Source organism: Pipistrellus hanaki (genome assembly GCF_964339955.1).
Source record: "Pipistrellus hanaki genome assembly, contig: scaffold_57, whole genome shotgun sequence".
NCBI classification, from domain to species: Eukaryota; Metazoa; Chordata; class Mammalia; order Chiroptera; family Vespertilionidae; genus Pipistrellus; species Pipistrellus hanaki.
Genome location: NW_028182277.1, coordinates 235,303 through 248,352, shown reverse-complemented (window position 1 = coordinate 248,352; position 13,050 = coordinate 235,303). Strand labels below are relative to the sequence as shown.

Below are 13,050 nucleotides of genomic sequence, written 5' to 3'. Positions count from 1 at the left end.
GTGAGCCATGTAATGCTCCAATGTCCAACTTACATATTTTTAATCAAATGTTGTTATGCTAAGGACTATTTAGACTAACCACCAACCATAAATTAGTCAGCTATCATTAACTTATATTGATTATTTCCATACATAAAGGTTGGTTTGTATATTCTTATGATTCTCTAGTTGTATTCTTGTTTCACTTCCACAGTGTGTGAGCATATCATGGGTAGGAACTGTGCCTTGTACTTTTGTAGTGATCCCTATGGTATATAGAACAATGCTGGAATCATCTTAAGCCTTCGTAATTGTTGATGGTGTGATGAATAGAGGACTGACATTTTCAGTAGTCTTCCTGATGATTTTCTTTTCTTCTGTTGACACCACAGACTCGAGGTCATCCTGTAATGCCTATCATTTTGATCTTTTTCCCCCCATAAGGGATTGCTTTGTTCTTAGGCATATTCATGTACTAGTCTATCCACACAGCCCTTTGTTATCTTCTGCAAATCTACTGTCTGATTATGTCCAAAGAATAAAATTTCCTGATTTCTGGAGGAAAGAAAAGAGACATTGTCTATTTGCATATGATAATTAGAAATGCCTAAAAAACATGAAGTAGAAGCAAAATTTCTAGCATAGCTCCATTTAAGATAATTGTAAGTAACTAGAATAAACAGTATATATTAACTTAGAAATTCTGCTTATAATAATTACATTTATTTTTAAAGCTATTACTTGTTTCATAGGGCAATCCTGAATGTTGTATACATGCATAGTGACGGTTCAAGAAATTTGTTGGATATGACATGATATAGATATAGACTCTAGGATATTGAGGGATGGTTTTTAAAGTACATTGTAGAAATACCTAAGCATGTTTTTTTAATTTTTATTTTATGTCATGATATGTGTAAAAAACTTACCAGAGTATTTACAATTTGTGAATGGAAGATGTCAGTTAATATTAATAGTAAAAATATCAATAAAATTAAGACTTAAATGCAGTTTGACAATAAGACTACCTAAAATTAAAGTTCCACAATACAAATATTTGCTTGTTTTTGAATAGCATGAATTACTAAATTTTATGTATTCATATAATTATGCAAAAAATCATTTATAGGTTTTTAATGATTTATTTGTAAATTCAAAACATATTTTAAGAAAATTATCAGCAACAATTTAACTGAAAACTGATTCTGAATATGAAATATAAAGATAGCAATAAAGACTTTTTTTCTTGACTATGTTTCCATAGCAAGGATCATCATATTGCTAATTTTTATAGTTTCTGCATTTACTTTCCCCATCCCTCGGATTTAGGATAGCAAGTAACATTTGGTAGACAGTTCAGTAGTTCTTTGATAAATGATAGAATATAACAACTTTCTGCTTTAAAATAAAATAAATTTTTTTTTAGTCTGCTTATAAGTAAAATTGAAATGGTCTTTTATGGGTATAGTGTAAAAGCTATTTTCTCATGTTGATTAATTAATATACTTTGAATTTAATTATACCTTGATGCTTCCCCAAATAGAGATTCCACACTTATGTGTTTAAGACCAATGGCTAGTGTAATTGCAATTGTAACACAAAAACTGCATTGACAAAGACCCACATCAATTAGGCAATACATATTTTAGTATTCAGCAGTGAGAAGCCCTCAGTCTATAGCTAATTTTTCAGTCATTTTTCTTACATTTGATCTTAGATATATCTTGCTGAATTAACTCACATGCATATATGTATCTACTTTGAATTTTGCATTTGTAGTTATTAATAAATAGATTTTATAGTATTTATAAAATGATATATTTTCAGCTTTATAATTAAAGTTTTAATTTTGCCTTAATTTATTCTTCCTAGTTTATATATTGTGTGTAACATGACTTCAGGCTATCTATTCTTCTAGACCAGGTTGAAGATACTATTAAACTATGTAATGAAATTATGGTGTAGATTTAACATTAATTATTAAATGTGAATAGAAAAGTCAGAACTTTAAGATGCAATTATTTTTTAATGGTTTACCCTCAAGAAAATAGATATTCAGAAATATTTCACATACTGTTTTAAATTCATGTAAGACATTGAGATTCTTATAATTTCAGGGATCGGATTGGAAAAATTAGAGTGCTGAGTTTGAAGATTGGATTGATATCTCTGTCTAAAGGTCTCTTAGAAGAAAAATACAGATGTACGTAAGACTGTTCTTATACCAATAGTGTTTTTAATAATGGGAATGATCATTTTATTGGAGATTTACTTTATATTTTTGGCTAGTAATAATAGTTCCCATTTTTTAACCCTTACTCTACATGTCCAAGCTAGACTGATGGTGTTAATAACATAGTGGACTTGTGTGTAATGAAAAGCTGATAATAGGATCAAGAGGTGAGGCGCCTTGGTGAAGTGAGAACCAACTATAAGTTGTATCTCATTTAATTCTGAGAATAATCATCCCATAATGATGTAGGCATCATGGTTTCCATTTTTCAGATAAAAAAATTAATGCTGAGATAGGTTACAAATCTAGTCAAAGGCTACAGTGACAATAATTGTGGGGTTAGGATTGGATCACAGAGTTTTCTGACTGTAAAGCCCAAGCCTTATATATATATAAGAACTAGAACTGTCTATAACAGTTCTAGTTCATATTGTTATAGACATAGTTAGACAAATAATTAAATGAGGAATCTTGGTATTTGGAAAATAAAAGGCCCATACACCAGAGAGACCTGCCTTCAAACCTCATCTCTGCCACTTAGTAGCTGAGTGACAGGGCAGGTATTTTTACCCTGTGGCACCTCCCTCTGAGGCCTTCCTGAAAATATCCCTTCATTAGTTTCAAACAACACCCTGGCCTTTCTGCCTATAGCTGGCGGTCCATTTGCCTCATCTAAAACACATTTACAAAGATCCTTTTCAGTGGCCTTTGACATCTCTTCTGTGCTAATTTATTGGATCTTGTGTTTTAGATTGTGACTTTCCTCAGGCTCATTCCCACATTCTGACTATGACATAAAAAGTGTGAACATTTATGAAAATTTAGAAATGTCAACATTTCTGATGTTAATGTTAACCTTTCCTGGTTTGTGTGTAGTTTTACCTTAATGGTAGCATAGCAATATAGCTACTTGTCTCAAAAGATGAAAGTTGGACATGATTGATCTTGTTGAACACGTGCACTCCTCTGTACAGGCTATTACATATGTGCATCAGCACTGTTTATCTAAGAGGCCTCTTCCCAGGAAAAGTTTAAAATGAGCTTAAAATTTTAAAATAGTAAGAATCCTGGGCAGATAAATTTCTGGCCATGATCATCTTATTTTTGACAAATGAAGAGAAACAAGTAGAACTCTAACAAAATTGAAGTGAACAAATGATAATAAAAATTAAATTTATCTTAATTAAATTTGCTTTCCCTATGTATACTTATAATTAAAGTCATATTTCATGATAATAACTCTGTAAATATCACTAAACCCGATTCAGTTGTTTGAAAGTGCATGTTGACAGCGTTAGATCTGGCATTATTCTCCTTTAAAATAAATGGAATATAAATTTTGATCTGATATTCATTTATCGATCGGTGTGGCTTTTTTATAGTTTGTAGGATCCCATAAATGTTTACTCCCCTTCTGTTTTTGGAAACGTCACATGAAAAACGTTTAGATTTTTTGTGATTATGAATATTCAGAACTTGGAAGTTTCTTTTCAAAAAGAAGTAGTTTCTATAACAAAGTGGGTAGTTTTTACATAGAATTTCTCCCCACTCCTAAAGTAACTTATTTAATCATATTAGCTTTATTTCTTGGGACAAGCTAATAATTTTAAATCTTCAAAATGTTTCAAGTGGCAAAAGGAAGATAAGCAAACACTGGAAAGGAGAGAAGAGTTTTAATTTTATTGAATCGAGAGAGCTATGAAATAAGTTAGTGTTTTCTTAATGAATAGAAAAGGCTAAAGAACTATGAAAGCAAGCCTGAGTTTTGTTACTATGTTTTTAAAATTTGAAAAAATGTATTTTAGTATATAAAATGAAATAAAACAAAAATAATTTTTATAGCTTATGAGGACTGAGACTGGGCCTAAAAACCCCACATACACACATAAAAATAAAAGACTCTTCCTTGTAGTTCTTAATGTTTTTACATAAAATAGATTTAAGTATAGTAATCTTTAAAAGAAGCAAAAATATACACTTAATAGAATATTAAATTTAGGAGTGAACACAAACGTTAGTAAACAAATCGTTAAAATGTAAAGATTTGCCAGGAAGGCACATTTATTTCTTTGACAAGTCCTGAGAAGCTTCATCTTGGCTGACTGTTTTTCTCAATTAGAAGGGAAATCCTTACTGAAATCACTGAATGAAACCCACACGTAGTTTTTGTACCATTTGTAAAGAAAATCTGTAGTTACTGGTCTATTTAAATGTATTGACATACAACAGGAGGTTGTTTTCAGAAGCATGTGGTTAACCAATCCCCTGATTACAGACACACAGAATATCAAGGTTGCCAGAATTAAGGAGACGACTAATTGATTCATGTCCTCATGATTGATATATACATATATATATATATATATATATATATATATATATATATATATTTTTTTTTTTTTTAAATCTTCATTGTTCAGTCCCCATCACCAAAGACATAAGAGAGCACTGCGGGCAGATGGAAGTTAACCTCTTGCCTTTCCTCCTTGCAGATCTCTTCAAGGAAGTGGCTGGACCGACAGAAATGTGTGACCAGCGGCAGATGGGCATTTTACTACATGATGCTATTCAGATCCCCCGGCAGCTGGGAGAAGTAGCAGCTTTTGGAGGCAGCTATATTGAACCCATTGTCCACAGCTGTTTCCAACAGGTAAACACACAGGATTGCTGGTGTACAGGGTGTACTGAGGAAGAGTTTTGATAATTTTCCAAGAAATGGGACAGGGAACTTGGGCTAGAGCCAAATGGTGAAGGACATTGGGTGCCATTTCAGTACGTTTGTATTTTGTTTCTTAAGGCATTTGAAATTTCTTTTCAAAAAGAAGTAGTTTCTATAACAAAGTGGGTGGTTTTTACATAGAATTTCTCCCTACTCCTAAAGTAACTTATTTAATCATATTAGCTTTATTTCTTGGGACAAGGTAATAATTTTAAATTCAAAGATTCGAGAAATGGTTATCACCTCAAGAATAGCTGTTTCTCGATATATGAAATCCACACTCTTTAACACGTGCTGTCAGATTGCTGTGATCTGGCCCTGCCTTTGCCCTGGCCTCATTTTGTGCCACTTATCCCTTTGTTCCCTGCTTTTCTACCCACACTACTTCAGTCCTTCCATTCTTGCCTTAGGACATGTATACTCTATTCAGAATGTTTTTCCAAATCCTCTGCCCACAAACTCTTTTCATCACCAATCTTTATTTATGATTTAGGTCTCTCCTTAAATCTAAAACCCTATGAAAACCCTTCTCTGACCTCTTTAGATAAGGTTATGTGTTACCCTGTTCACCTTACTGCCTCTACCTTCTTAGGGTGCTCATTACCATTATCATTATCATTACACTAGAGGCCCATTGCAGGAAGATTCCTGCAAGAATAGGGCTTCCTGTGACTGGAGCTCCCCCCTGTCTCTGCTGCCTCACTTCCTTTTGCAGTAGTTGGCTTCTTCTACATGCCTGTGTATGCAAATGAACCACCATCTTTGTTAGTTTGATTTGCATACTTGTTCCTGATTGGCTGGTGGGCATAGCATAGGGATGGTCAGTTTGCAAGTTTCTCTTTTATTAGTGTAGATACTAAATTGTGTATTTGCCTGTTCAGTTTTTTCTTTCATAAAAATCTAAGCTTCATGAATAAGGATAATTTTTACCTTTTTATTATTGTATCCCTGTGCACAGTGCCTTGAATATTACAGCTACTTAATAAATATTTCAGTCCTGAGTTCCTTGGAGGCAAGATTTTAAAACATATATAAAATAAAAATGTTATTAAAATAAGGTCTTTTTTTCTTTTTTTTTGAGAACTTATGTGCAAAAGGAGAATGATACACAAAGTTTTATACTGGTCTAAGCTGTATTGTTAAACTGGAAAATGATTTTAGTCTCTTTTTAATGCTTACTGTATATAAAGCATTTTAGAACCTTTACTAGTGATATTATACATTTACTTAAAGTATAGCCAGAGATATTTTCTCAAAGCATACTCAGTGATTTATCATTGGAGAGAAAAAAAATTGCTCACACCATCTTTTTAAGGCGAATTGATGTTATGGGTTATTATGTTTTATAATAGCCCTTTTTCTTATTTTAGAGATAATAAAAAATGCCAGTTGAAAAATTCTAAATGTAATTTCCTATGTCCTGGTTCATAGAATGACTTTGACAACAGCAGAAGAAAGATGTTTGTACAAATTTAATTTGGCACATATGACAATAAATTAGTCTTAGGATTTGCAGGGGGGGACTAAGATGTTTTATACATTTTGTTATAAATTTTGAAGTCTTGCCAAGTATATTTGTATTACTGTACCCTCAGTGTGATGTTGTAATAGGACTGGAGCAGGACACAAAAATAACAGTTTTTATGTACCATTTATAATGGGCTTCAAGTTTGGAAAGTAATCAGTGAGTTTTACTTTCACAGGTTTTTACTCACTTAGATGAGTGAATTTTATGAGGTTAAAGTATATATGTGAAAAGAATACCTAGAATAGTGGTTTTTTGTTTTAATCTGAGTATATGAAAGTACTTGGGGGTTTTTTATTCTTCTTATATAGCAATATTCCCCCCCTCCCCCATCTCTCTCTCTCTCTCTCTTTCTCTCTCTCTTTCTCTCTCCCTCTCTCTCTCTCTCTCTCTCTCTCTCTCTCTCTCTCTCTCTCTCTCTTTCTCTCTCTCTTTCTCTCGTTATTGTTCTTAATCTTCACCCAAAATTATTTTCCCATTGGCTTTTAGAGAGAGTGGAAGGAAAAAGGAGACACACACACACAGAAATATTGGTGTGAAAGAGAAACATCGATTGGTTGCCTCCCCACATGCACCCCAACCAGGGCCAGGTATCAAACCTGCAACCAAGGTACGTGTCCTTGACTGGAATCAAATCCAGGATCCTTCAGTCCATGGGCAAATGCTCTATCCACTGAGCCAAAATAGATAGGGCTGTTTTTTAAAAAAAAATTCTAGAATTTTCTGCCCTTGGACAACCTAAAATATTTTATGATTTAACTGACCTGGAAAGAAGTACATGATGTTTAATTGTGCAGATATTTTTTCACAAAATTATGAAGCAGCAACACTTACTGCAATTTAAATAAATGAATTTTCTTCACATTTAATATTTTTTGCTTCTTCACCAGAATATATATAAGCCAGAGATAAGTGTGAAAGAGTTTATAGACTGGATGCGTCTAGAACCACTGTCCATGGTTTGGCTTCCAGTTTTCCATCGAGTGGCAGCAGCTGAAACTGCGAAACATCAGGCCAAATGCAACATCTGTAAAGAATGTCCAATTGTTGGATTCAGGTAAGATCTACCACAGGTAGTAGTGGCAGGAGACTGTTTTCTGTTCTGTAGATGTCAGCTCAGTGTATGTCTATCATCCCTTCTATTCATTCCCATTGGGGGGTTTGCCTTCTAAATAAATGAGATGCTCAGCAGAGTCTATCTATCTAAAATGACATTTCTTATAGACAGTACATGAAGCTTGTTGTTATTATTATACAATATAATGAACAGCATAAACTAATGAACAAAAATAGATCCAGAGACAGAAAAGCATCGAACAGACTGTCAAACTTCAGAGGGAAGCAGGAGAGGATGGACAGAGGGGGAGAGATCAACCAAAAGACTTGTATGCATGCATATCAGTATAACCAATGAACACAGGCACCAGGGGATTGAGGGCATGTGCTTGGGTTGAGAGGAAATGGGGATGATAGGAGGGGAGGAAAGGAGACATATGTAATACCTTAATCAATAAAGGATTAAAAAAATATATTATTTTGCTCCAGAACCAAAGACTTTTCTGAATTTCTATTACATATTTTACAGAAAATGTTCATGCATGATAATTGCACAAATCATTATACAGTACATATATGGCCCTGATGGGATTGGATGATATTCTGAGGCTTTTGGGGTCAAACTTGGAAAACATAGAGCAAAATTTAAATAACAACTGAAGTAAAGTAATGGAGGTACTTTGTTTTACTTCTACCAAGTTTGGTGTGAAGTAGATTAACCCTGTTTACCTGCACACAAGAGCACTGCTCACCACTGCACTTTAGTGTAATCAGTGTCAGATTCATCAGTTTGTGGCCACAAAGCAGAAGAGTGTAGGGTTAAAGGTTGAATGAGAGAGACATTGTTGTGAAAGAGAAACATGAAGATGAAGTGTCTTTGTTGTCATGATCTTTCCACCTCCTTGTCTTAGGATGAGTATGCATTAGAATATACATGTTTCTCTTCTGCAAAGAATATTGGAAGTAACCCCAGTTGGATTTGGCAACTAATTATGAAAAACACAAGACTACTCAGCAGTGCAACTTAAGGTTTTGTATGTGCCTTTCACTCATTCCAAAAGTGGAAATAGCTAAGATGGTGAATTCGCAGATGGAGGGTCAATCAGGATGGCTAGGATTTGATTTGGTGCATATAGTATCAGTATCAGTGTGCTAAACTAAACAAATTGCTGTCATTTGACTGACTTTACCAACATAGTTTGTATGAAGAGTATTGTTGCATTTTCTGAGAATGGCAAACTGAGAAATAGAGTGTAATGTCCTGTTCTCCCGTCGTGGTATGCTGGGGAGCCAGTCCAAAGTGTGACAAGAACCGAGTGCCTGGGGCCAGCGAGGCTGTACAGTCTAGGAGGATGGAAAGGCAGGTAGTCGTGGGAGGCAGAATCCACCTGAGCCTGGCAGCCAGTGGAAGTCAGAGGGCAAACCCTGGGAGAGGGAGATGGAAAAGGCCCATTGAAATGCAGCAGATTTCTTGGAGAGGCTAAGTTTAAAGCAGCTGTTAGGCAGGCAGACAGAGATGAAAGGAATAGCTGGAATGTAGCAAACTACAAGTGGGAAGATAGTCCAAATAAGATATAACCATCAGCATTAACCACTGCTATTTATCCAGTGCTTACTGTATGCCAGGCATTGTGCTCAAACACTGCATTTGTTATTTCATTTACTCTCCACAAAAACCCTGTAAGATTGGCAGGATTATCTCTACTTTATACAGGAAAGAACTAAGACTCAGAAATTAGGCACCTTGCCCAAGGCCAGATATCCAATAAATGAAGGCAAAACTGGGATTCAAATATAATCCTTTTGACTCTGCAGTTCATGCTCTTGGTCAATATGGTATTTTTTAAAAAGCAGGCTAGAATTTTAGAAGAGGTGAGATTTTTACACCAAGAAACATGATACTGAACAGAACAATAGATTTAGGACTTTGATTATTATGCTATGTTAATATGCTTTGATTAGTATGCTATATTAAAAAGTAATGTGAAATCACATGAACCATCCAGATAAACTGATCTGGAGAGACTGGCTTGTGTAAAGCCTGCCACATACAGCCATGCTATAGTCCAGGAAGATGTGGAGGGATGGGATTTTTCAGAGTGAAGAAGAGGACAAAAGACTAAAAATTACTAGCATTTGATTGTACTTTTAACGTTTTATTTCTTAAATAGAAAGAAAATGACACAACATTATGATTCAACACAGCTGAGATGTGGGTACATGGATGCTTATTACGTTACTAGAGGCCAAGGGCACGAGTTCGTGGACCAGTGAAGTCCCTCAGCCGGGCCTGCAGGATCAGGCTGAAACCTCCCGCCCGACATCCCTAGTTTTGAGATAAAATTGACATATAATATTGTGTAAATTTAAAATGTGGTACATATTGATTTGATAAATGTGCTGCAAAATGATTACCTCCATATTGTTAGGAAACACATGCATCATATCACATAATTACCATTTCGTTTTAGTGGTAAGAACATTTAAAATTTTCTCTCAGCAACTTCCAAGTATATAATATAGTATTATTATAGTTATAGTCAATATATTACACATTAGATTCCTAAAAATTATTCCAATTTGTACCCTTTGACCGGCATCCTCTTTTCATAGTTCTAGCTTTATTCTCTGTCATCCTTAACACATGGCTTCCATCTTCAAGGTCACCCATGCTAACAGAATGGCAGTTCTTTTTGTTCTTTTTTTTTAATTGAATTTTGGACCGTCACATTGGTAATAAATTTACAGAGGTTTCAGGTATTCAGTTCTACAATACATCATCTGTGTATTGTTTTGTGGGTTTACCATCCCAAATTGTCCCCTTCCATCACCATCTATTCCCCCAGTGTCAAAACGTCTCTTCTTAGTGTCAGGTTCATTTTCCAGGAAGGAGAAAGCGGGGCCATGCTTCTTCTCAACCAAGTTAGTCCCTTGAAATCCCGCCCAGTGACTTCGACTTGTATTGCATTCGTCACCACCATCAGCAAGAGAGACTGAAAAGCATATTTTTCACAGGGCACAACATCCACTAATAGTACAAGGGTCTGGTGCTATTGACGAGAGAATGGCCTTCTGCCATGAGGTGTGCAGAAGTAAACAAACTAAGATGTCAATCATATTTGTAAAACAGGTACAGGTCAAGAAATATTAGTGTCAGTGAATGTTTCAGACCAGGTTGCTTCCCTGCCAAAATAAGCTGGATACAGTAGTATATGCTGATTTATTTTCTTGAGATTGATTTGCAAGTGCTTTCTGCAGGTGATTTTAGAAGCTACTCAGCACTTAATGGTTTACAGGATTAATCTCACATACCCTTTACATTTTGTTTCCATTTTCATTCTTAGTCCTTTACTTTTTTTTCTGTAAAATATTAATATATTTATGTTCTTAGTTACTACCTGCCATTCTGGAAGATAGAGGACCTGGGAGATATTTTTCCATCCTGAAACTTAAAATTTAGTTTCACTCCTCAAAATAATATTCTGCAAATAAAGAGCGATGTACAGTGTCACTAAGCAAATTCCACATTTGTGGCCAATATACTTTTGTAGTGACTTGGATGGATAAAATTCTTTCCACAGATGATTGATTTGGACTAAATATAGGCATGCAAGCCAATGAATTTTATTTTCTTCTCTCTAGGTATAGAAGCCTGAAGCATTATAACTATGATGTCTGCCAGAGTTGCTTTTTCTCTGGTCGAACAGCAAAAGGTCACAAATTACATTATCCAATGGTGGAATATTGTACACCTGTGAGTATTGAGCCAGTATTTGTTTGTTTTAATATTTGCTTTTTAATTAGCTAGCATCTGAAATTATTCAGTTAAAACAACTTTGGGGGCAAAAGTCACTTTTAAGATGGCTTAATGATGCTTTCTTGTTGTTTTGTTTTCTTTTAAATAAATATATCTATATTGTGTTCATTCACAGAATCATTATACACTTTTCAGAAAAATTAATTGAATTTTATTTTCATCTGTGATTTTAAACAACTTTCTTGGCAGCAAACTCTATTAAGGGCTCATGTTGACCTACATTGAAAATTATACTATGTGATAGGAAGTCATGTTTCTTTTAGACATCTTTAAAATGTTTAATAATTACATATTCACATTAAAAATAATGTAGAAAAGGAAGAGAGTAAAAAAATCCAAAAATCTAGCTCCTGTTCAAGCAACCTTCCAGTATTTTTCCATGTCTCTGATTTTAATATTTTGTTTACTTTTAATTTATATAAGTTTGATCCTTTTGTTTGCAGTGAACATGTTGTGTAATAAGTTTTCCCCTCTGTTGTCATATATATACAGATTATTTGAGTGAGTTACTCTAAATTATCTAACCATTACCTTAAATTTGGATATTAAGCTTGTTTTTAACTTTCTGGTATTATAAACTCATAAATATGACTGTGAAGAGAGTTTTTTCCATATTATACATAAATTATATTTTCATAGAATAAAGTACTAGAAATGAGTGAATATGAGTGTTCACATGGCCAAAATACTTCACATCATTTTTCCAAAAGAGGTTTTTTAACCTCCCTCCAAAAAGTGAACCAAAATTTATTCATAGAGTTATACATTTTTTTTGGTTTAGGAAATTGAGTTATTTTTTGGATCAAAAATTGACAAAAAGACAGCAATACTTATAAAATAAAATATACACATATAAATCTCACATTCTTAAGTATCTTCTCAAATAAATAGGTACTCTACATGTAGGGAAGAAGCCTCTAGACAATGTTGGAGAATTATAACAGATAAAATATTCATAGTGCACAATGACCAACTAGGAAAAAATTCCCACATGAAATGTGTGAAGTACCATTTATTATTATGATTAACATATTTATTCATGCAACAAAAAATAGTGAGTACTAACCATGTGCCAGACACTATTCTCAGCCCTGATACTTCATCAGTGTACTATCAAAATGGACAAGATTACGACTCTCCTGCTGCTTTCCATTTAGGAGAAGGGGATCTTTGACAAGCAACAAAGAAATAAATGAGATCATTTCAGATTGTAGTAAGTGCCTTTAAAGAAATAAATGGATAATGAGATAAAAGGTTACAGGAGGCACTTTAAGTAAAGAAATAAGTCAATATCTTCCTGATAACATTTGAGTTGAGATTGAAGGAAAAGAAAGAATAACTTTACTTCATGGGTATAGAACTAGTCGAGGGAAGAGACAACACACAAGGGAGTCTGCAGGTGAAAAAGAGGTTAGTGTGATTGGGGCACAGGAGAGAGGATATTCCCCAAGGGGAGTGTAGTAGGTAGGCACTGGCGCTTTACTTTGAAGTGACCAGAGCAAAATGAATTGTGGGCCCCTTGTTAAAAGATTATTGTGATATTCAAGATGGCAAAACCAGAGCATTACGCCAAGTTCAGAGCTTTCTGAGCACGGGACCCTGTGCAACTACACAGAGGGGTGGGAAGGAGATGGAAAAGACTTGAGGACCAATAGAAACAAATGAATTTTATAGAAAGTGAATTTATCTCATCTCAAAAGGAAGAGTAGTATCTAGGATTA

General features: G+C 34.3%; 1 protein-coding gene across 1 annotated transcript in view; it reads left to right on the top strand.

The window, feature by feature from the left end:
- LOC311616098 (utrophin-like) overlaps positions 1-13,050 on the top strand; it is a gene marked incomplete at its 3' end in the record, with an annotated part of 88,750 nt that overhangs the window by 51,995 nt on the left and 23,705 nt on the right. The window contains exons 10-13 of the mRNA XM_084907325.1: positions 2,097-2,182; positions 4,705-4,862; positions 7,347-7,513; positions 11,155-11,266. Of these exons, the coding sequence (XP_084763451.1) occupies positions 2,097-2,182; positions 4,705-4,862; positions 7,347-7,513; positions 11,155-11,266 (523 nt within the window). The remainder of the gene's footprint in view (positions 1-2,096; positions 2,183-4,704; positions 4,863-7,346; positions 7,514-11,154; positions 11,267-13,050) is intronic.